A 24,385-nucleotide genomic window follows, 5' to 3' on the forward strand; every position below is an offset into this window, starting at 1 on the left:
TCATTTTATTGGTGCTGCTGAGCAGCAGTTGCAACTTGAATTGGTATTACCTGAACTTGGTAACGAGCGCTACGCATACTGTTCTGTATGTGATTAATAAGTACCTTTTACTTATTGGCACTAACGTGTTCTTTTCCTACCAAAAACATCTTCCTTGATGTGTCTTAGAATTATATTCTCCTTTCTCACAGCCAAATCACAAGAGTGACTCAGTCAGTTTTGTTATTGATTACTACAGTCAAGTCTTTTTACTCTTGTGTCACTTCCAATTTATAAGCCCCGTTTATAGAGAAATTCATATCAACTGTATGACCTTGCACTTCACAGTATGAGATTTCTACCTGTTTTTGTTGCTGTATTTTCAAGGTCATCTAGATCTTAGATGTTTTTCGTCCCTTCAGTATCAGCAAACACCACCCAAATTCAGTTAGTCTTGTACCTTTCCTGCCTGCTTCTTTAATTAAAATATTAAAACAAGATTAGACAAAAAAACAGTCCCCAAGGAACTCTGTTAGTAAACTCTCTCCACACTAAAAGTTTCCATTCCAACACAAAGAAGTATAACCTGTTATTTGTCTAGTTCATCACACCCTAACTTTTCTTCTATTAACCCCTTTTTTCTACCTTAACTAATAATTTATTACATGGATTATTTTCAGATAACTAAAATAAACTGTCTGAAGTCTTAGAACCACCAGACTTGCATGTCATAACATCCTTTTTGTAAGCTTTTGCTTTATTTTACTACATTTTTCAGCAATTTCTCTATATTCATGTTTTTCTTTCTAAGCTTATAATGTCAATAAGACCACAGTTCCCCTTGATCCCACTTCTTAAATACAGATACCAACCCAGGTATTTAATAGACATTCCTGAAAATGCTGTCCTATATTTATCAAGCTATTTTATCTAAAAACAAAACCAACAAAAGCACTAAAACTAGAACAAGAAAATTTCATCTTGCCTTTTTATTGAAAAAGAATCATTTACAATGTGGTCTAATAGTTTTAAGCAGTCGCCTAAGTCTCTAAGCAGAGTTATAACCCCGAATAAAATGGTTATTTTAGTGTAATGATGCTTGCTCAGCAATTACTACCCAATGCACATTAGTGAAATATGCCTTGCAGAGTTAATAGCCTATGAATGTGTTTGCCTGTGCATGAACTAACATTGTAAAATCACAACATCTGTACTGTGGTTTTAAAATACTTACACATTCTATAAGGGCCTGTAGCACTAAGATCAATATTTCCTGTGTAATTGTTATTGTTGAAATAGATGGACTCAGAGGCACATCTAGACTATCTCAAATTTTGAGAGAGATCACTTTTTTGATCCAAAATGTACATCTTAGGCCTACTTAGAGTAATTATACATAGCTAGACTTTCAATCTTACTAGTTTACTTTGTCTTATAAACTGTGTTTCACTAGTAACTTCTTCAGGTTTTAGATTACATCCTATTATGACTGTTGTTATGGATTTCATTTCAGAGGCACTGGGATCACAGAGTCAGCACACTAGAACAAAGAAAGATCAGCAAAACTTTGAAACCAAATTTCGACTCTATACAGATACAAATGAAGAAGGCTGTCAGATTTTTTTTAATCAGTTGGAGACTCTTGACAAATGCCATTTCAATGCCTCTCTTCCTCTGGTGATGATAGTCCATGGCTGGTCGGTATGAACTCACATTTTATTTTTAATTCAAAACCACATCTGATTTTATATACTTCCCTTCTCATTAATGCTAGTGCCAAAAGTAACTTCAGAAGAAAGGCTGCGATTAGAAAGATGGTGGATTTCCCTGATAGCAGTCATGGCTAGAAATAACACAAAGTGGATATTCCCCACTGAGATTCTGAAGGAAGAGTCTACAAGCAATTTTTCATATGGGATTCCCACGCCAAGGATTAGATTCAGCCCTGGTTTAAAGCCAGCAGAGTTCGAACAAGTAGCTGAATTAATGTGCTATGCCTCTGGAGGACTGAACACCAGTTTCATTTCTCTGATATGTTCCCTGCCAGATATTTACAGACTTACTGAAAAGAAGTGCACACAATCTCCCCATATATTTCTCACTGATACCCCTTTAAAGAGAACTTCTCTATAAGCGCCTTCTGCTGAAAATGAAGCCTTCAACATCAATGAATTATCACTGAACTGCTTCCAGTTAAACTGTAAAAAAAAAAAAATCCACCATGAAACCTTTCTCAAAAGCGTAGCAGTACTAAGAGTGACTCTTGATCTGCTTCTCAGTTGGAAAAAAAACACCAAACAACTCCAAAGAAAAGGCAGGATAAGAAATAATGTCATTTTAAGAGATCCTTGATTCTCATAGAATCAATGCCATCACACAAGGTGGCAAAGTGGATCTTTCTTGCACATCTGCAAATATGCAGAGAAACTTTGAACACTACCCTTGACGCATACAACACCATTAACAGATAACAGCAGAGCTGACTTTGGATAAAATATTGCCCCAGATTACATTAGCCAAGCCTCACAAATAAGAATCTCTTCAAAACCTATACCCTACCTTAAAGACAAACCATGGACCTGAGGCTGCTGCCATTGAAGTTAATCATGCATTATTAACTTAATCTGCAGAGATGTTAGGATCTTATAGGATTATGTATGGAAACCCAGAACTGAGACTCCCAAATTCTATTAAAACACCAGAAAATATAAGGATGTTCCATCAATTGAGGAAAGACATGCAACTAGGGCAACAATTAAATCTGATAGATTAAATAATAATTCTGGTCCATTGAATCAGAAGCAGTCTTTGATGCTGGTAAGGAAATTGTGATCAGGTCCTTAAAAAAAGAATGACTTAAAAAAAAAAAAAAAGCAGATCTCCAAATGGAATGGCTGTAGAACGTAAATGCCTGGTGGTCTGCAACCTTCAAACTTCCCTCCCTCTCCAACCCTTTTAGCTTAAATTTACAGGGACAGCTGCTCTTGAAGGAAATCAGAAATTTTCTGGGCATTTCTGTCTTTCTTTTTAATCAGTACTACCAATTATCTCAGGATGACTGAAAATACTTAGGGACATCATTTAATTATTATACAGTTCTTATACAGATTCTTAATTTTTTTGTCCACCAAAACCCAAAGATTCTCATCACTGAAGCATGCTGAAGCCCCTACCTAGTTATCAGCATTAAGCCCTCATTGTTTATATTATGGTTTTCGTTTCCTTGAGCTTTTCACAAGAAGTATTTGGCAGAGATTGCTTTCCCTTATGAATTTTTCTTTTTCCTTTTTTTTTTTTTTTTTAATAAAACAGGTAGATGGGATGTTAGAAGGTTGGATTTGGAAAATGGCAGCAGCTCTGAAATCTCAGCATAAACAAATTAACGTGATCATTGCAGATTGGCTTACATTTGCTCACCAGCACTATCCCATTGCTGTACAAAATACACGCTACATAGGACAGGAGATAGCAGACTTCCTGGAATGGCTGGAGGTAAGAGCCCCCAGATCAACACATGTTTCTCTGGAAAAGACCTATTTACCTGTTCTTATGCTTCTACCACCTTTCTGAAATACTATGCTGGTTAAATGCTGTTCATTTCCATCACTGACGTTTCTTTAATACATAAACTTCCATAAACTTTCATATGACTTCATAAAACTCATCATGCAAAAGAGAAAAAGCAAGTGGTCTTGTTTATAAAAATATTTTAATATATCATTAGAGGTGAGATAATTTCATCCTACTTTAGCTTTTCAATTAGCCTGTGTATAGACAGCTGACAGAGTCCCACAATTTGAAAGCAAGCACACATTGTCATTTGCAAGTGGTTAGTTCAGTAAACTGAGTTTACGTTATCTGTGCTTAATTTCTGCTTTTGATGCAGAATTCAAGTATGACATTGTGCCTAATTTTTGCCTCAGTTCCCCCAAGAGTATTCTAAAATAATGGCATAGACATCCAGAACGTAAAGGCAGACCTTTTAAGAGGACTGACATGCCTCACAAGGTAGATGACATGGAGGCAGTAGTGAGTATGGAGCCACACTAATATAATGACTACTTATCAAAACCCCTGCCACATAGGGAACAGCAGCCATGGCTGGATTGAAAGGGCTGCAGACGTGTCTGCAAGGGATCACTGGTCTCCAGCACTATTTAAGAAAAGGCAGAAAGCAAACACAAGAATGAGAATCACTCATACAAACCAGGCACCCTAAGCAACTCTTATTTCATCTATCTCTAGTACTAACTACTAACTTAAGATATCTAATTTGAAATTAAATTATACTTCTGTACCTCACAATGAATTTTTGAATACATTAATTTAAATACAGGGATCCTAAGGTGGAACGGAAATACACTGCAAAGCTGAAGCAAATATTGTTTAAGGGCTAAGCTGCTTTCAACAGGAATGGCAGGGCTAGAAGTTGTTGTCAGGGACCATGCCCAGTTAGGGACAATGGGTACAAAAGAGAAGGCAGAAGAGCCAGAGTCACTATTATTTGTTTTGACATTACAAGAAACCTTGTAATGCTGCAGACAAGCTCTTGATCAAATGCAGTTTAAGTTGCTGGAGCCTAACGCCGTATTTTGAAGCTGTTTAATTATTGAATGAATCACATGGTGGACTTTGTTCAGTTCCCAGGAGGACAAATCACATTGTCAACATTGAAGACAGCAAACAAATAGAGGCTTGAATAAATGAGTCCTCACTCCAGCACTATAGGTAGCTTCTCTTGTACCATGATATATTCCAGGATTTAAATATACCATAAATTTTCACAGCGTTCAATTGAGGGTGTTCAAGCAGTAAACCTTCCTTCTGTTGAGAAGCATCCCTCCTGAGTTTAAAAAGTTAAAAAACCCTTCATTCCAACTCCTATAACTGTCTTTCCACTATGCTTCTGTCTGCTTACAGACAGAAATATCTTCAAGGGTTGTAACAAGAACTGCAGTGCTCTGCAACACTTTAATGAAGAATAAAAATTAATCTTAGCACTCTTAGTCCAAGAGTTAATAGGGCATGATCAGTAACAACCTCAATAACATCCATCTCTATAGCACCTGCCAAGAAAATTGGTAAGATCTTGTGATTTCTAAGAGCTGCATCTCTCAAAAAAAGGTTGACAAGTTTCACCTCACCGTCACAAGAGAGAGGTATCGAGACTGTAATGCCGCTCCACTGGGACAGGCAATGTCCACAATGAAATTAAAACTGAGGCTTGCCTTTCCTGCAAGAAAAATACGCCACAGGTGTCTTTACAAGTCAGAAAAACTTTGAGCCATGAAGCTCAGGTGAAATGCTTAAGATCTAGATAGTATTGATCAACTAGAAAGAAGGGCCTGAAGCAAACTCTGCTTCAATAGGTTTGTTCCAGATCAGATACCCAGTTTTGTACAAATCCGTACAAGAAATGTCATTGTCATATCACTTAACGTGTCTGATCAATGTTTTCATACTTTGGCTTCTAATTTGGCTTGTGCTAGTATCTCAGGCAAAAAAAGCACAGCCATTCCTATGAAAGATTGTTTTACACTGAAGTTTAAGGACAGATATCCATTTTATGGTCATAGGAAAGTCAAATGCTGCAGACAAAAGGCAATGCACATTTGCATCACTTGCAACAAAAAGTAACAAAACTCCTACTATCTGTGTTGATGGTTTTCCTGAGCATAGCACATAAGTAGCAGTGCCCAAATGTGTGGCATTTTCCTGCTGCATGAAAAGGAGGCAAGGAATAACATTCAGGCAGCAAAGAAACGTGCATGATCCATGCACCTCATTTGACCTCCATCATAAATACACAAATTTCTTGTGTTGTAATTCACGGCATTCCTAGCTTGTAGTAAGTATTTCACTGTTTACTTTTCACATTTTCTGCATATAAATCAAGCTGCTGCTATCTTCCAGGAATCGGTTCAATTTTCCAGAAGCAATGCTCATCTGATTGGGTACAGCCTAGGAGCTCATGTTTCAGGATTTGCTGGAAGTTTTATCAGCGGTACAAACAAGATTGGAAGAATTACAGGTAAAAGACTTATAATATTAAGAAATGTAACAGTCAACTGATTTAAGTTACATAGATATGTATCAAAGTCATATCAATATTTAGCTCTTGAATAGCAGTATTTGCCACAGTTCAGAAGTTTCATCCCATTGGTTTAGAAATTAGATTTAGAAAATCTAATGAAAACACTTTTCAAAATGAAGTATCATAGCATTTCTAACTTTTATCTTTCCTACCTCAGTCCAAATTATGACATAAGGAATATACAAGTGTGGGGATCGCAAACCATAAACCAAAGTTCCAAGTTGGATGTTGCTTGAATTTATCTTGTGTCTATTCCCAGTAACACCTTAAACTCAATGTTAGCCACTAACCTTGGATCTTTGGTCACTGTCTTGACCCAAAGCCATTCAAATACACTGTTCATTATTACCAACCCATTTTAAAAAGAAAATTACATTAAGGAAATTGTCTAATTGTGCTTGAACTTTCAATTGTGGTACATTGCTCATACAGTGAATTGAAGTCAGTTCTCCTGTGGCAAAAAAGACAGTTCTGCATTACATTTTACAAGAAGTTTATCATTAGAGTATCCCTAATCAATGCTTACAGTAAACAAAGTTAACATAACACTTCATTGTTTTGACTAGTGGTATTTTGAACCTTCTGTAATGTTTTGTAACTGTACTAATTATGAGTGTAATGAAAATATATTTATAAGTGATTGATACACTGTATACAGTACCACATCTAATGCACAGCAACAGCTTAAAAAAAAAAAAACAAAACCAAAACAGAAGTGCATATTATATGAGGACCACGTCAGCTACGTTTAAGTTATCAGAGAAAACATTTTACTTCAATCTGAGTTGGGAGTGAGGCAAACGTGTGACTGAAGTTTGAAGTCCCAATTCTGATCTTGGATTCATTGCCACAAACATAGTCTCTTATAAAATCAGCTCTTTTGAGAGTGCCTGCATGCCAAGAAGCTGATTTTACACAATGTGTCATGATACTACATCTGTGTATACACTGAAAGAGCTTAGTTCATCAGCACTGCCTGTTCAAACCATATTAGTACATGAAACCTTGATAACGGATAAATAAAAAGCATTAAAACACATTCTTTATTGTGACAGCTATATGCGCTCTTCAGCAAAATTTATTCAGACTTGTAACAGTAAGCTCCAAAAAATCATAGTGATAAAAGCTATTAAAAATAAAAGGAAAAGTATTCCTTCAGGGTGACATCCCTTCTTGTAGCCTGTGTTATTAGTCTTGTCCAGTTACATCTATGCAACTACATTAGTCCATAGCACCAGCTGAAGAATCTCAAATTTAGAAGTTTGTCCTCAAAACTGAAGGCAGCTTTAAACTACGCAGGCAGTTCTTTTCCATAAATCAGCTCCCAACCAAAAAGAGCACCATACAAAAATATCTATCAAACTAAAAATCAGCAAGAATCCCTAAATGGAATATTATTTTTCTGAATACTGTAATAATTTGCCTTGAAGACTTTTAAAGTTGAAAAATTATTATAAACAACATCTAGCAGACATATAGCTCTTTTATAAGGTATAAGTGAAGCTTTATAAAGTTTCAGGTCACAAATGTGGGCTAAAAGTCAACCTTGTTGTGGGACTGGTGTTTTCAAAAGGGCCTCTGAAATGCATGACCTCTAGAGTATGAAAGAACAAAATTAAGTAAACATCCCTCAGGTGACAAAGCAGTAGCAAGCATGGTTTGACTATAACAAACACATCTATCTCTGGGCCTGTGTCCTTGTGCATGTAGCAGTTACTGTTCATTACAGCGCCTGTGTTTACTTTACCTTTTGATGTAACCAGGTACCTTCTGCAGGACAAGTGTTCCCAGCATTGTTTCTATCAGTGAAAGACCTTGTAAAGTACTAGTGCTGTCTTTTTTTAAGTATTTATCACAGGCTTTTCTCATAACAGTAAAAGAACAGCCCATCTGCACTATATCACAACTGGATTATTTGCATTTATTGCAGGCCTTGACCCTGCTGGTCCCTTGTTTGAAGGAATGTCGCCAACAGACCGTTTATCTCCAGATGATGCAAACTTCGTAGACGCAATTCATACATTCACTAAACAGCACATGGGTCTCAGTGTTGGCATCAAGCAGCCTGTGGCTCATTTCGACTTTTATCCCAACGGAGGCACCTTTCAGCCTGGCTGTCACATCATGCATGTGTATAACCACATTGCACAATACGGAATTACTGGTAAGAACCAGTGGCACAAAAGGGGAAGCAGCATTGCAGCTGCACTGACACTGTCTCTGGGAAACCTTTACATATCTCTGTGATCATAAACAGTATCTAATGGGAGCATTATTTCCCATTATATGCACGAAAATTTCTTTTCTAGAAATTGGTTACTGATTTTTTACATGTGTCGAGTTCAAACTGTTCTTACCGACCCCAGTAAGGAACTTGGCTGCCTAGTTCTCATGGCCTCTGAAAATGAGGCCATGAGCATCCTGCTGTCAAGCACTTCTGAATAATTTCAAAGGTATTTGTTTTAGCGGTAGAGGAAATGAGAAAACTTATTCTAATTAAGCCAGATTCATCTAGTGTGCAATTAATTATTTCAAATCAAATAAAACACAGGGCTGTACTACTCACCTCCTTAGTTCACCTTTTCCCAACTCCTCGTCTTTCAGCTGCGCAGATGATGCTTTCTCTAGGACCTCACTGCCAGTGTTCCAGGCTAGGTTTTATATATAGCAGCTTAATTCCAATGTACCTAAACATAAACGCATAGAGAAGCTGATGCAACATACTGAAAAAATATAAGGTACCGACGCACAGTGACAACCAGAACTCCTCACTGAAAATCCCCAAAAGACTACTGTTCACCCAGCATACTGCATCGCAAAAACATTTCTCAGCTATCATCACACTATCTAAAAGTAGGCCTTACTCGTTAGCAGATATTTCATGACAAATGTGAAACCAAGCATCAGCTAGAAAGCTTATCAGTGAAGACATAAAAAAACAGTCCCTCATGATATATGCCAATTACACAGAAGAAAATAATTTGATCATACCTAAGGAAGAAAAAGATACATACTTCTTGCAAAAGCAGATCTATGTATTTAATAATTTTTAATGCATTTAATAAATTTTTTTCTCCTTTTCCCCCAGTAGTAGCTGTAAGCAAAATTCAATTCAACATGAGAGTTATTCTCTCTGATAGGGACAAAATATGACATTACCACGCTAGCATCCACGAGACAACAGTGTTCCACCACTCAACTGCTGTCTTTAATGAGGCATGATCTGAAAGGCTACATATAGCCTCATATTTTTTTCATATTAACCAAAGCAGCCAGGATAATGAAATCAAGGTTCATATTTACAGTCTTAAATACTCAGGCTAAAGAAGGCTAAGCAGCAAATTATTCAATTTTATTATCATGTGGGTTCAGACAAACTATTTTTGGATGACCCTAAAAGTAAAGTTGCTACAATGTATGATTTGAGGTAAAATCATGATGTTTTAGTAGTAAAGGTGGTTGGGGGAAAACAATACCATATGTTTACAGTTCGTTATTGTACTCCTCTGCTGTTGAAATGGTAAAGAGGAAGAAGGGCAATGCAAAATTCTGTTGTTTGCATTTTTTTCAGGCATCACTCAAACCGTGAAATGTGCCCACGAGAGGTCAGTTCATTTGTTCATCGACTCTCTGCTTCACAACGACAAGCAAAGCACAGCATACGGGTGCAACGACATCAACACTTTCAACAAAGGAATGTGCCTCAGCTGTAGAAAGAACCGGTGCAACACGCTGGGCTACAACATCAGGGAGGAAAGGCTCCCCAAAAGTAGACAACTCTTTTTGAAAACAAGAGCACATATGCCTTTCAAAGGTTTGTGGGAATACTTGTTACAGTCTCCAGATTGATCACAAAGTGTGAGGATGCGCCTAAGCTTTGTGTGATCCTGTTCACCCATTTGTTAAAGCTTATAACATCTACGGGAATAATCAATTTGCTGAGACAACTGAGCATCCCAGTAGGCTGTCTTGGTGCCCTTTCATCAAGATCCTGACTCTTAGTATTTCTGTGGGAAAAAGCATGCTGCATGCTTGCCACAGGCTAACTGTGGATCTGTGGCCTCAGAGATGCTCAGAGTCCTGATTTACAGGATTTTCCTGCAACTGGCCTGTGCGAGTTTGTTATAACATATGCAGGCATACAGCCAAGCCAAAAAAGCAGCGTAATTGCTCTGGGAGGCCTTAAAACCTTCAGTTCCGAGTTTGCCCAAATTTTATCTGCAATTAGTCTACAAGATGATATATAAATTATTACTTTTCAAACAATGCATAGACCACAGAATAGCATGGACTTTTACAGGGTAGAACTGTAGCACTAGAATAAAGGGACTAGTACTCTAGGTTTATCTCCATTAAATTACTTTATCGAGAGCACAAAGGAACAATTTTCTAAGCTCAGAGAGACAATAAATGTGGTTTCTTGCACATCATACCAGACAGAGGGGAAGCAGTCTGACAGGGAAACGGGGCCTATCTGCCAGTCTCCATTACAAAATGGCCTGGGCCTGGCCGTCGGCTGTTTACAACCCAACTGTCAGAGAGCCCATGAGGCGACTGATGCTGTTGAGCAGACATTCCCATGCCAGTGGGAAAGTTTACGTACGTTTTAAAGCGAGAGCAAGCAAGGCTGTGGGGGATGAATGGCAGGGACACGCTTCTTCCAAGAGACTTTCGGTGCAGGAGTTTTGGCGCATGGCATTCCTCCTCACGACCTCCTTCCCCGGCTATTGATGGGGCATGTGGTGAGTAGCAGCACGGTGTAGCCTGGGCAGGACTCCCGGTCGTTGCCGAAGGCCACCAGGCATGGAGGAGTCTTGTGAAGCGCGCCTGGCTTCTCACCAAGCGGCCATAGCCTCACCACAGCCCCCTCTTCTCCTCAGCGCTCAAGGGCTTTCCAGTCCTGAGGAGAAATGCTTAAAAATGCTACTTGCATTACACACCTTGTTTCCCCACAGTGCCCGGTACTCAACTGTAGTATCACAGATTAAAAACAAAAACAGAACACGAAAATTCAGGTACTTTTAAAACAAATTTGGAGTTCTTCCACAAACACAGCTGTGAAGTACATGGTGATGGCTCCAGAGGGGTCTGCTCAGCCCTGATTGATACTCACAGCAGCTGAATCTCTTCTTATGCTATTTAAAATGCCTCAGGAAGCTACTTGAAGTAGATTTAAAAAATTCTAGAGGCCGCATCTAGCTCCCAAGGTAATTTTGGTTCAATACAGCCAGGTCACCGTCAGAATCAGAAAAGCAAATTGCTCTGAGGACACAGTGTCTGCTACCACCACACCTGGGCACAGAAACCCAGTCCTCATGTTGCATTCTTCTCTGGAGATGGAGACAGTTTCAGTTTGTGGTAAAATATCTGTGTCTTATTGGCTTTGATTTCAATTTGAAACATGTCGCGTTTTTATGCTTGGAGCTGGTTTTGCTTCAAAAATCATCCTTGGCGCATATGCGGCTGTCAGTGCCCCAGACAATGGCTTCCTTTCACAAAAGTTCCCAAACAAGGCGGCAACTGTGGGAGGATGCGTACAAAGTCATCTTTGTAACGCTTTTAAAAAAATGTTTGAGGAAAACTGAGAAACTCAGCATTACGCTTCACAATCCTCTGCGTCTTCACAAAATCTGACATTTCATTTTTCAAGTTAACAGCATTATATTCTGAAGCATACGTTAATCCAGTTCGAACAAAAAATACTTGTTACAGAGAAGTTAACATTTATAATAAAGCTGTGATGGGACCCTGCGTCAGAGTTTTTACATGAATACGCTCACCTTTTTCCTATGTGCATCATAACCACAGCAAAACCCCAGGCTTTATCAGAATATACATTACAACAATCAATTTTTACATTATTAAAAGTGATCTGTAAACAAGCTTCCCTGCCTATTACCATCAGGTTTGCAGCAAAGAATCAGCCATTTCATTTTCTACCGAGTGACACCTTTTCAAAAGAAAATACACTGTTCACTAACATACAGTAACTATGAAACAACAAAAAGATAGAGCTTTTCTAGCAAATACCTTCCATTGTGAACACCCAGAGCCGCACAAATAAAAAAAAATAATAATTTATCTGCGCATATGCATAAAAAGATGACTGCCTGAGCAGTACGGTGGAGCCGTTCTCAGATGTCGTGAAGCCTCCAGCAGGCGAGGAGAAGAAATGAGGAAAGAGCATCTTTCTGCGCAAAAACTAGTGTGCAATAATGTCTGCCAGAACAGTTTCCCATCTGTAACTTGACCAGATTGCAAGGATAAATGCAACACCCCTAATTCTTCCAAATACCCTGTGGTCTTTGGTAATTAAGAAAACCCTAAGTAATTTCTATTAACAACTAAATCTATCGGTTTTGTCAAGAAGGCAGCTGGTAGAATCACCAGACAGAAGAGTTTTGGACATTCAAATCTAGCTGACAATATCTGTGTGCATGTGGCCCCTAACTGTATGTTAGGGTGGGGGGGTGGGGTTTCATAACTTACTAAATGTCAAACTGCTTGTAATCAGTACACTGACGATTTCTTGGGCGCTCTTCATTCTGACAACATTCAAAGACTTTCGTAAACACTGTTCTTCTAGAAACCCACCAAATCTTGAAGCATTAATGACATCTTTCTTACAGTAATGTGCTTGAACAAAGCCATATTGTTAATGGATGCATGTTAAGCACAATGTTTCACTATGCAGTCAAGGAAAGTTTGTGAGTCATCTGTTTTGCAGGGCAATTATGTAGCCCTTCAGAGAAAAAGCCTGACTACATTGCGTAAGGTCTTCAATCTGTATCTTACATCTCTAGCCACGTCCAGTCATAAGGATTTGTCTGGTGACTAGATAGAGGGCTTGCCAGAATTTCCAACAATTAAACTTCAGAAAAGCTGAAATATTTCCCAAGGAAGAACGCTTTATCCTACAAAGGGAACTCAGCCCAGGTTATCTTTTTTCTCCATCCTTTTAAATAAAGCAACGGAGCCCCAAACCCTAAGGGATTACACAGCATAGCAACAATCAAAAAAAATGATTATGTTTTAATAGCAAAAAATTTGTTTTAAAAAAATAAAGGCAAAATTCTTTTGCCTGAGAAATCTATTGCTGCTTTGACCATTAATTTCATCATTTTGCAAATTCTTCCTTTCTACAGTCTATCATTATCAGTTCAAGATCCACTTCATCAATGAAATCCAAGACAAGCAGATAGACCCAACTTTTACCATCTCTCTGACAGGCACTAAGGAGGATGCTAAAAACCTGCCAATCCCACTGTGAGTATTAATATTATATGCCATTGTACAAGTGAGAAACAAGGTGCCAATTTATACCATATCATGTATGTAATCATGCAATGAGTGAAATGGTTTAGTACAGCTAAGCGAAGATGAACTGGAAGTTGCCCTCTCTTCACTCATACTCCCTAAAAATCACAAACGTTTCCAATGTTCATACAGTTTTTGGATTAAAAAGCTCTATAAAACAAACTTAGTGCTCTTGCAAGTTCCCTGAACATTAAGTATCCTGTCCACGTATGTTTGGTCCATCCCATGGCTAACACAAGGAGGTCTAATCAATTAAAACACAAATAAATAAGCAGCTGTAATCAAGGTAAGGAATTTTGTATGTTTCTCATGATGGACACTATCTGTATCAACAAAAGCAAAGACAACAGTGTGGGTCGGCATTTGCTTTAGCAGACTAAAGACATAACATAGATGCTATTATGGAACACCTTTTCTTTTGGTGTCAGAAACGACTACTGCTTCACCAGCTGTTCAGGATTGTTCCACTTCTGCTTCTTTTCAAGCATGTTGTCGTATTTCACCACTTTATGGTCCTGGGGGAAGACTATCTTAGAGACAATAATGTTCCCCTCCTGGAGAAGGAAGCATAGTTCTTCCTGTGATTTTAAAGAGAAGAGAAACTCATTTTTTTTCACTTTAACCCATAATAATTAAGACAGCATTATTCTGGTTTTGTTTTCTGCAGAGTTGAAGGTATTAGCGGGAATAAAACCTACTCTTTTCTTCTCACCCTGGACACTGATATCGGTGAGCTAATAATGATCAAGTTCAAATGGGAAGGAACTGCAGTTTGGGAAAATATCTGGGACACAGTTCAAACCATAATACCATGGACAAAAGGCACCCGTCGACCAGGACTTATAGTGAAGACAATAAGAGTGAAAGCAGGGGAAACACAACAAAAGTAAGTATAATGAAAAGACCATTTTTTCTGTAATAACACCACAGATGTTTGGCACACAGGTTATCCTAGTTCAAATATAAGCATCTGAGACCCAGCACTCACACCAATGGTGAATTTATCCATGTACAACTTCTGGCTTTCCCCCCTCCCACTCAGATGGCATGATTTTTAAGTGACTTAAAGAATTTCTTTGTTCTCAGGTCAGAAATGAATAGTGGGAAATATTCTGTCTCACCACTGCCACTAATTGAGTTTAAGGCACAATAACCTCGAGTGACAGTTTTGTTGATACTTGCGAATAGAGGATAGAGGAGTTAGCACACAGATCCAAGGAAGAATTTTACCAAGTTCTGTGATGCATTTTTTCTAAACAATTCGTGACAATAACTGATGACAATTCCTGACTTATTTTTAGAATGCGATTATCTCACCCCACAAGGACCATATAAAATTTCAAAGAAACAAAATACTATGTAAGATAAATATTGACTCCAACATTAAGGCCATGAAAAATTCAAATTCCTACTTACAAAAAATATGGCAAATCTTAATGATTTGACTTTCAATAGCTACTTTGTTGAGAAACTCAGCATTACCATTCTTGAAAGTACTCATTGGAAGGATCACATGTAGAACTACACAGTCATCTGATCATTCATTGAAGTTAAGGGTTTTATCGTAAAATTCCCTTATTTTTTTTTCCTCATTCATTTAAAGGCCAGTCCAGTGTCTGATAGTTGATAACAAATTACTACACTGTGCAGGCTGTACAAGAGGTTCCCGGAGTGATAAATTGTGGAAGCAAAGTTTCAACTACAGACATTTTGAAATTTCTGTAGTGGGCAAATAGAATGTGAGCAGTCCAGGAAATCAAAAAGACTATCTCTACTTCCACATACCACACTTTCACTGGTATTTAAGAGTAATTTTTGCACTCTGGTTGTGCTTTTTTCCATATTATGAATTTAGCGATGCGAATTTTGTCAGCTGAACTTTGAAGTAGCACTGGAGAGCAGTTTTCTAGAGGAAAAAAATATGAATGCAAACTGAAGTCTGTGTTTGGGCTTTTGGTGGGGTTTGTTTGTTTGTTTGGGTTTTCGTTTTTTTTTTCAGGGAGGTGGATGGTGTACGTTTTTTCTTTTTCCCCTGCTGCTATTGCTTTGAAAGAGGATCATCAAGTCTGAGTGGCCTTGTTTGCTACATACAGCAATACTAATAGCACTTTTGAAACTGCTTATTCCCACAGAGAAATTTCAGCCAGAAGATAGAATAACAAAACTTGTCATGATTCCCAGTGCTTTAATCCTTTGAGGAAATTTTAACTGAGTAGTTTAATTAAGGTTAATGAGAAAAGCACGTCTTACCTTGTAACTGTGTCTCAGTCTTAGAGGGTGATTTTTCCTTCTTACCAGCACCAGTTGTAACTACTGCAGACTTTTTGTGGAACAGTACTTACTGGCAGAGCTGCATCTCCTTGATACTGACACAAGAGACAAACTAGATAATTTAAAGAGATGTTTTCATAAGACAATCTGTGCATGCTGGGGGGCAGAGAAGGGAGTATGCTTTCTTGGGGTTTGTCCCCCTGAAAATGTATTTTGTAGGTATTTTCCTCTCCTAACCCAGCACTTGGCACATGCTTATGCCATTAAAAAAAAAATAAAATAATAATTTCTATAACATCTGCTGCTGTTTTCAAAGTGATGATCCCAAATCGGTACTGACGTAGCTGCCAAAGCAAATTAAAGCATAGTATATGCTGCAAATTAGAGAGCTCTGTTTAAATACTATTTTTGCACCTTGAAAAAAAGGTACGAAGGCTGTGAAAGAAGTATGTCAGGTATACTCATTTTTCTAACCAGAAAGCTCCTGTCCAATACAGCTCTCAATAAGCTGGCACAAGCCAATTACTTTTGGCTGTGCTTTCTTAAGTACTACTTAAGAAATCCTAGGTAATGGGTAACTGAGGTGGGTAGTTATTATACTAACAAAAATGATGCTGGTATCTTCAGGTACCTAACACTCCTTAGGAGTTTTTTTGCTGCAAGTAGAAGCAGGAGTTTGTGTCAAGATTTTAATGGATACTGATTACATGCTGGGTGCTGTTCTGTGCAATCTGGGCTCGTCATGGGAATGGAAATGACATATTACTGCTGAAATACTACATTAATGCTTGAGGAGGGAATGAAAGATTATTAAGTGATTCTAAAGGAGGAACAAAGGAGACTCAATGAAAAGTATTTTCTTCAAGGAAAACAACATGTAGATTTCAGATCATGGATTAAAGAATTAGCAATTTTGGAAATTCAACATTAAAAAAGGTAGTAAACACAAGATGTGTTTTGAGTTGTCTTGTGCTTTCTCAGGAATTTGAACAAACTGTTAACAATATTTTATTTCTATCTACCTTTACCTCACAATGCTCATGATATTTATATACATAAATTTTCCTTTGTTGGATTATGTAATGATAAACACTTAGACACGACATAGCAGCATAAACTTAAAGTAGTTAATAAACAGACTATTATGAGCAATAAAATAGCAGATTCCAACATAGGTGAGTTCAAATATGGAAGACGTTTCTGTAGCATATGCAGTTGCTGATATTGTTAGCATCCTACATAACTTTTTTTTAGCAACCTCACAACTAAAATATTAGTCATCCAACAAAGCACTTGAAGGCCAAATAGTGCAATCCTGGTAGTAAGAGTTGGAGTTGAATGGATGACAACAGCCGCTGAGAGTACACAGAGCAAATCACTGCGAGGGTAGGCTACGGAAAGCAGCGTGCTGTGTGTGGTACCAGAAAGAGATGGAGGCATAACGCACTCAGTACACGGCAGTTGCTGACTCCTTTTACTCTGCACCCACTGTCTGGCAGCCAGATACATCTCTCTCCTCACAAGCCTATGAAAACAATCAGATACCTTCCTCTAAAAGACAGGATAAAGAAAAGTCACATTCAGTGTATCTAAAGAGCACGTTTTTATACAGATATAAGCCTTAAAAGGAACATTATGCTTACATGCTGTGTTTTCTTTCTAGAATGACATTTTGTTCTCAAAGCATTGACAACGTTCACCTTCATCCAGCCCAAGAGAAAACATTTGTGAGATGTGAAGATCGCTTTCGGAGACAAAACAGAAAGTGAGCAAGAATGCAAGAAACAACTACTCACACAAATATATTCAAAATACTATACATCTAGTAAAATGTTTTAAAAATACAGCTACATTAAATTTAAATACCCTGATGGTTTCAGAGGTGGTGAAGAAAATACATTAAAAAAAAATAAAATCTAGATTTTGTGATTCAACAGTAAACTGAAACATGCCCATCAACAGCAACTGTCATTTTAAAGTTGTTTAAAGTTTAAAAAAAAACACTCACTAGAAATAAAAAGATTACTATTTGAAAGAATCACTGCAACAAGCCTTTGAAAAAATTCATTTTCTTGATTTAAGGGAGAAAAGGAGCCTCATTTCCCATTAAATACTTCAAAACATGAATAGTGACTACTATCAGTTAAAACCTTCCTAAATTATTTCCTAATGAAGGGGGAGTTAAATAATTCATAGAAGAAAATATTCCCAAATAGATAACATCATTAACAAAGAGTTTGAACTTTTAACTTTATAACATTAAAAAACTAAAACACATCTCAACATACAGAATGCTTGAGCTATCTGTCATAACCATGACAAGCCAAATAACTATATCACCTAAAAACGCTATAGTAAACTTTGTCGTATTGGAAAATGCTTTGCTGTTTAATTAAAATGCTTTGCTATTTTAATTAAAGTACTGATTTAAATTACCCGTAATTTAATTATTTTAATGATGCTTAGTATATTACAGGCAATTCTATCACAACTGAATTCAGTTAACTTTTGCATTAAAATCATATTTACCTGTTTGGGTAAGGCCTGAGATTTTTAGATTTTTAATCACTGTATAGCAGATTTTAGCACAATTTGAAACTGCATTAATAAATGAAAATGGTAAAACCCTCAAGCATCTTCAATGCATATAAACAAACTTTAAAAATTCAAACATATACTGTTCCCCTGTTTCCTATGTCAGAATATAAACTACATAAAGAAACATTATTGTCTCAGATTCTTTTTATTTTATGGTTAGTGCATACTGAAATAGAAATCAGTATGTATGCCAGAGTATCTCATTTGTCACTTTGCAACGCTAAGCACAAGATTCATTAAAAATTATGTTTCTACTATTCTGTATTATGAATGTAATTTGTTTTAAATGTTCTCTAAATGGTAAAAAATGTGGAAGACAGTCCTAAGACCTGAAGCAAAGCATATCTTCCATACCGAGATATTGCAGGGAATTTTGAATCAAAAGATACAGATGTCATCAGGATTAAAGTGAGATTTATTTAAAAAGCATGACAAATGAACAAGTTGAGCAGATCCCGCAGGCAAGGAACAGTGATCACATGTTGAAGGCAAGCATCTTTGCCGACCATTCAGAATATTAACTTCTAACTTTTAAAAGCTGTTTTCAATAACTACCGTTCCTTTAAACAAACAGCAATATTCAATACAGAAACAGGAAGGCTGACTAAATATGACAGGAACTGAAGCACACTTACTTTTCAAATGAGGATGGAATGAGGTGTACATTTCAGAAGCTGGTCTGGGATTTAAAACGGCCACTTGAAGTAGCATCTTGATTGGGGGAAATATTTATACATTTAGAAACAAATTCCATATAAAAGAATCTTTAGATCTTCACCGAAAATGAAGGTTTGTGCTTTAAGTTTTGCTCAATGAAACAAATTGGTTTTTTTTAAACATGAGAAGTATTTCCAACTTCTATGTCAAAAATTACAATTTAAGTCATCAATTCTGTGCTTCAGGCTGCTATCCTCCAAACTTCAATTTCCTAACATAATTATTTTATTAAAGCTCCATAATGTGTTCTGTGTTTATATAAAAATTGATCACTTAAATACAACAGCCAAAAGTCAAAATCAGGAGTAGACAAAGATTAGGGAAATTTCAGCAATATGTATCCCGGAAAGACTTAGGTAAGCACCAGACATTTTTTAGATGATGGTTGGTTGTTTTGGGTTTTTTTTGGTGCTTGGTGTTTTTTTTTTTGTTTTGTTTTGTTGGGTTTTTTTTGTAGTAGCTGTAATCCACTGGCAAGACACAACTGCTGTCACCCAGTGACAGCATTTTTAGGGCATGAAGTTGAAACGGACTGTGTCCTGAAGAATGACAGACAAGGAACAAATGACAATGTGGCCATTTTAGTTTTCCAAAGCAGGATGAAAAATGGGACAGAGAGAGAACAGAGAGAGAGAGAGAGAAGTATGTGTGTGGCTAACTCAAATTATGCCTCTCCCTAGATTGTCTCTGGAATTCAATTTTTGCTTCCGGAGAAAGCTAAAGAACTGCCGCTTTTACTTCTCATGTTTTGGGTTGTTTTGTTTATAAGATACTGTCTATTTATAGAAGAACTGCTGTCATTGGAATTGCATCTACAGCAGTGGTAATCACCAGCTTTCTAAGCTATGAACTTTGAAAGCTTCCTGAACCAAACCCTACCCCTGCTCCTCAAAAACGACTTTGGTCAGAAGGTAGTGAAGGATGACAGAGCAAGAGACAAAGGCTAGAAAGAACCGGACTGTGCTTCTCCAGTGCAGAAACTACCACGTTAGCATTTCGCTATACCTAGAAAAAAGCACTAGAGAGTTGGCGAGACAGCTTTTAATGAGATTAGTATGATGTAAAACATACATGTTCACACAGCCTTTCAAGTCATGATCTTCCTGTAGTCACACACCCGAACACACTTAGAAACATTTTAGACATTAAAATTGGCATTTCTTTCACATTACTATCACTTACTTGGTAAGGAGGCTGATAAAGAGACCTAAACCTTAGGAGAAACAAGCTTGAAAACATTAGTTCAGCAAAAGCAGACAGAAAAAAGGTCAGCGATGCCTACAGTGCACTGAAACTCAAGTAACAGGGATACTGCAGTCTGAGGACTTCTAAAATTTCCGTGGAAAAAACATTCTCCAGTACAAATGAAACAAGCTAGTATATCCTCAGATAAGAATCTAAAAACTTTTAAAAAGTCAAATAAGAAAATTAAAAGGACATTCAGTATTTGAACTCTTGCAGATACGAAGATACTTACTCTGATGTCATTTTTCACAAACCCTATGTCCAAATAAATCCTGTCCTTATGTTTTGATACGCATTAACTGATTTCTGATGTAAAAATGAAATAAAGCCCAAGTCGCAGCACAGTCAAAGTCTTACAATGCCTGAACAGAACACTGAGGTCATACCTACAACTGCAAGTGCCTACAGCGGTGCCTCCCTTTCTGCTCACTGCAATTGCTTGTCTCACCCCGAACACCGGACCCGAGCCCTGGAGAGCCTCAGGAGTCTGCTCCTGCCAGAGCAGCCACAGCTTAGAGCGACATCGGGGCTGCTGTCCTTTCAGTCACTCTTCTGTAATAACAAACTGCCAATATTCAGTAGTAAAAAAAAAAAAAATCTCTCTTCTTCCTTTTTGTGTATTTCTCCTGAAAGAAATATTGGAACATTAATTAAAAGGCAAACTGTATCGATGGGTTACAGTCTGTATGGTATAAATAATTTCATAGCTGAAGAGGAGTTTGATGCCCTTCTCGCATGCACACCATTCCAAATGTATACACTTCTGCAGAGGTGAACATACACATTTAATGACTAAAGCATAAAGAAAGACAAGATAAATAAATGAATAGCTGCAACTAGGGATTATTAGGTCAAATATTGGTTAGAAAAATTACAGGTATTTATGTTCTCATGTTTCCCCCAAACACATTTTAAAATATACATAAAATTTGTATTGTAGATGCTTAGGCATTACTTCTACCCCTCTGGTTTGCATTCTCCTAGGCAGAAATTTAAATGCAAGCACCACCAAATCTTTAGGCCCTTATGATGCTGATTTGCAGAAGGGCTCTGCTCCAACCGATTTTGTTTTAACGCCTTTTGCCCTGACAGTGCTATTTAGCTACAAGGGGAAGCACTTCTATAAAAAAAACAGTCATGGGGGGAAGGGGGGGGGGGAAGTACTGCTAGGAAGGAACTCTGAATATGCTTTGATGACATCAAAGCGTATGCTGCTCAGTTAGGGAAACAGATGTCTAAGCAGGCCATTCTCAACAAATAGCCCTAAGAGTGAAAGACTAGCTGGCAGGACTTGGCTTTTAAAAGCAGTATTATCACTTATATCAACTACACAACACACAGCAGAACAGAGACCCAGCTTAGCAGTTTTAAAACACCTTGCAAAAATCAAACTTCCTCCTTCAAAAAGTCATCCATCAGTTGTGCATTCAGAGTATTGCATGGTAATTCCAGTATTCCTCTTCAAAAATACATCTATCTCAGAAGGCACCATTCAGTAGCTATGGTGCTGGGCTTGAATACCCCACCAGTAATTAGCTCCCATTTTGAAGATAAAAACAGAGAAAGCTTTATTCCTGTGATCATACAAGTAATTTAAAGGTAGTTTTAAGACGTTATCCTTAAGAAGGTTACACAAAACCATTTACTCTTACATTTAACTGTATGATGTTAAAATTGGGAGGTGCACTTTGATAGTGTAAAGATAGTAGAATTCCTTTTTGGCATGAGAGCCCCTTTCTGGTGAAAGCCCAAAATTAGGTAGAAGTAGAATCTGTATATTCCTTTTCATTTTCAGAGTTCAAAAAGTAAATGGATCTTCAGAAGATTATTTCATCAAGTCTATTTATTAATGCATTTCAAGTTTCAAAAAACCTTACATATCTTTGCACAATACTTTATTTTTTGCATTTTTAGTAAAAATTTCCAAAGTGAACAAAAAAGATACTGTATAAAACACAGTGGACATGAAATCGACAGTAGTATTCCATTTCATTGTCTTGAACTTTCTTTCGGTTTTACCACATCTTGAGTTGCAGTGGAGAGTTCAGTGCACATTTCTGTTTTCAGAAAACATTTAACTTAGACTCAAAATAAAATAGGGCAGCGTTTGTCTGCCAAAATCCTACCACAGGATAACATTACAGGCAAAAATTTTACATGTTCCAAAGTCTACCACACTCCAGAAGTTACTAAGAACTCTTGCTGAATAAAAGTCACCATTTTAGAAATGCAAACCCACTTCCAATCTTTGCACAGTCTTAAAACAAAGGTATTTAAAATGACTTAAAAGCAACTACGTACACGTCTACCTAGTTAAGATCATTTAGAATTATTTATATAGTCTATTGGACTTGGGGTTTCATGTACAAAATTTGTCTAAACCATGTACAAAAAGCTGTATTTTGAAAAAGTTAACCACATACTGTACAAGTTTACAAGGAAGAGATCCCATTATATTCTGTAACATTTTTGGCCTTGCTGGCTTGCGTCACATTATGAGAATGATTGTGTAAACCTTATACTCTTAAAAAACAAAACAAAAACAAAAAAAACAAAGGAAGCCTGTCCAACCCTTAGTAAATTTTCTCCTAAGCAAAGCCAGGAAAATTATAGCCTTTTGCATCTCTAATTAGCTTGGTGCTTTTGGAAAACAAGCAATAAATATATCACAAGCTTCAACATTTTGTAATGCCCCCTTTCATCTCCTGCATAGCAGTAAGCACCTTAAGACATCTTTTGATTCCTCTTTCAAAAATGCCAATTATTTACATTCGTAATAAAAACTTTGGAATGGGACATTGTGCTGTTGAACTTCACTACTGGTAGAAAATGCTGGAAAATTGGTAGTCCTAACTACAATTTTAACTCTGCCACAGCAGCTGGGCAAATCACTCTACTTTAGTGGTTATCAATCAACAGTATCATGCTGAAAAGTTATCCAAATATCTGATAAATTAAAAAAGAAAATAAAAAAACCTTACAACTTTTCTTTCTTTCCACATCCCTCAGAACACAAACTGAATTATTGTGCTGTAAGAACATCTGAACAGCCCAAATAAACCGGTTGCGGTTTTTAAAACAAGTTGAATAACAGGCGGAATTTTCTAATAAAGCATGGAAATATTTCATCTAACTATTCATTATTTAACTGAATAATCAGACAAATTAAAAATATTTATGCTGAGCTACAAGAAATTAGACACTTACAGAAAACATTTTTGAAACATTCTGGCATTTGCAAAGTTTGCAGAACACCTGCTGTATCTCTGAAAGACCATTCAATCTTGTATGCTATGTCTTAGCAGCTGTTTGATAAAGATGAAATGAGTGCTTGAAACAACTTTGATCATGATAAAAAAAGTTTGATTTGATTCAAAATTGCTGTGTAAAGCATCACAGGATCCTTGACCATTACACACCATCATCCTCTGTTATCCTGAGTATGTCAATTAAACAGTAATTTCTTCATTAATAGCGGAAAAGTTTTATAATACAAAGAAACATCCATATTGCAATTCTCTTGTTTACAATTGCACACAAGTACGGGTGTACGTTAGAAATACATGTCTGCATATAACAATGTATATACATTGACAAGTAACGTCTCCAATGCTGAGGTGGTCTAGCTTCCTAGCCTTGTCTGGCAGTTGAAAAATATATATTTGTTTCAAATCTTGAGTAAAAGTTTTACTACAGCCATATTTGCCTGCAAGTGAAGAAAATGCAGCAATGAAGAGCACAGAAGGGGGAAAGAATCGTGATACTCTAGAACTTTGTGCCGCTAAATTAAAAAAATGCAAAAAAAACATTTTCTTCTTTTTGAGCTGGAAGATTCGCCCATTAAAAATTAACTATTTCCACTTGTTTTGAGGGCATATCATGCTTTTTTTTTTTCCTCTTCAATTTTTGAGAGTTAGACCGGGGACAATGACTTATTAGGTTTTCTTTGGAGTGAGTTTTCCCATTGTAGGCACTAGGAAGAACCAAGGCAAAAAGCTGCAGTCAACGTCTCATATGTCCCATCTGATAACTCTCTCGGGGTCTTTGCCTCTGTGGTGGCTGAGTGGTTTGTGGTGGTCTCCTCCTTTTTAAAGTGCCTGTTTCAAAGAAAGGGACATTTTATTAAAATGAATTTTAAAAAAGACATTATTTACAGAAAAGTTG

The 24,385-nt window shown here is 37.1% G+C and overlaps 2 protein-coding genes across 4 annotated transcripts in view; one reads left to right on the plus strand and one right to left on the minus strand.

Annotated features, from left to right (window-relative positions):
* The window catches only part of LIPC (lipase C, hepatic type), a 59,795-nt gene extending 41,279 nt beyond the window's left edge, over window positions 1–18,516 (plus strand). The window contains exons 2-9 of one of the 3 annotated variants that reach the window (XM_074599703.1): window positions 1,493–1,680; window positions 3,292–3,471; window positions 5,893–6,010; window positions 8,004–8,237; window positions 9,645–9,887; window positions 13,219–13,339; window positions 14,058–14,276; window positions 17,325–18,516. In XM_074599703.1, the coding sequence (XP_074455804.1) occupies window positions 1,493–1,680; window positions 3,292–3,471; window positions 5,893–6,010; window positions 8,004–8,237; window positions 9,645–9,887; window positions 13,219–13,339; window positions 14,058–14,276; window positions 17,325–17,430 (1,409 nt within the window). In that variant the 3' untranslated portion in view covers window positions 17,431–18,516. The remainder of the gene's footprint in view (window positions 1–1,492; window positions 1,681–3,291; window positions 3,472–5,892; window positions 6,011–8,003; window positions 8,238–9,644; window positions 9,888–13,218; window positions 13,340–14,057; window positions 14,277–17,324) is intronic. The other 2 variants (XM_074599704.1, XM_074599705.1) reach the window with 2 other exon arrangements.
* Window positions 18,517–22,046: 3,530 nt separating this feature from the next.
* The window catches only part of ADAM10 (ADAM metallopeptidase domain 10), a 52,823-nt gene continuing 50,484 nt past the window's right edge, over window positions 22,047–24,385 (minus strand). Inside the window, exon 16 of the mRNA XM_074599783.1 lies at window positions 22,047–24,318. Coding sequence (XP_074455884.1) covers window positions 24,224–24,318 — 95 coding nt within the window. The 3' untranslated portion in view covers window positions 22,047–24,223. The remainder of the gene's footprint in view (window positions 24,319–24,385) is intronic.

The sequence above is a fragment of the Larus michahellis genome, chromosome 9, assembly GCF_964199755.1.
Source record: "Larus michahellis chromosome 9, bLarMic1.1, whole genome shotgun sequence".
Taxonomy (NCBI): domain Eukaryota; kingdom Metazoa; phylum Chordata; class Aves; order Charadriiformes; family Laridae; genus Larus; species Larus michahellis.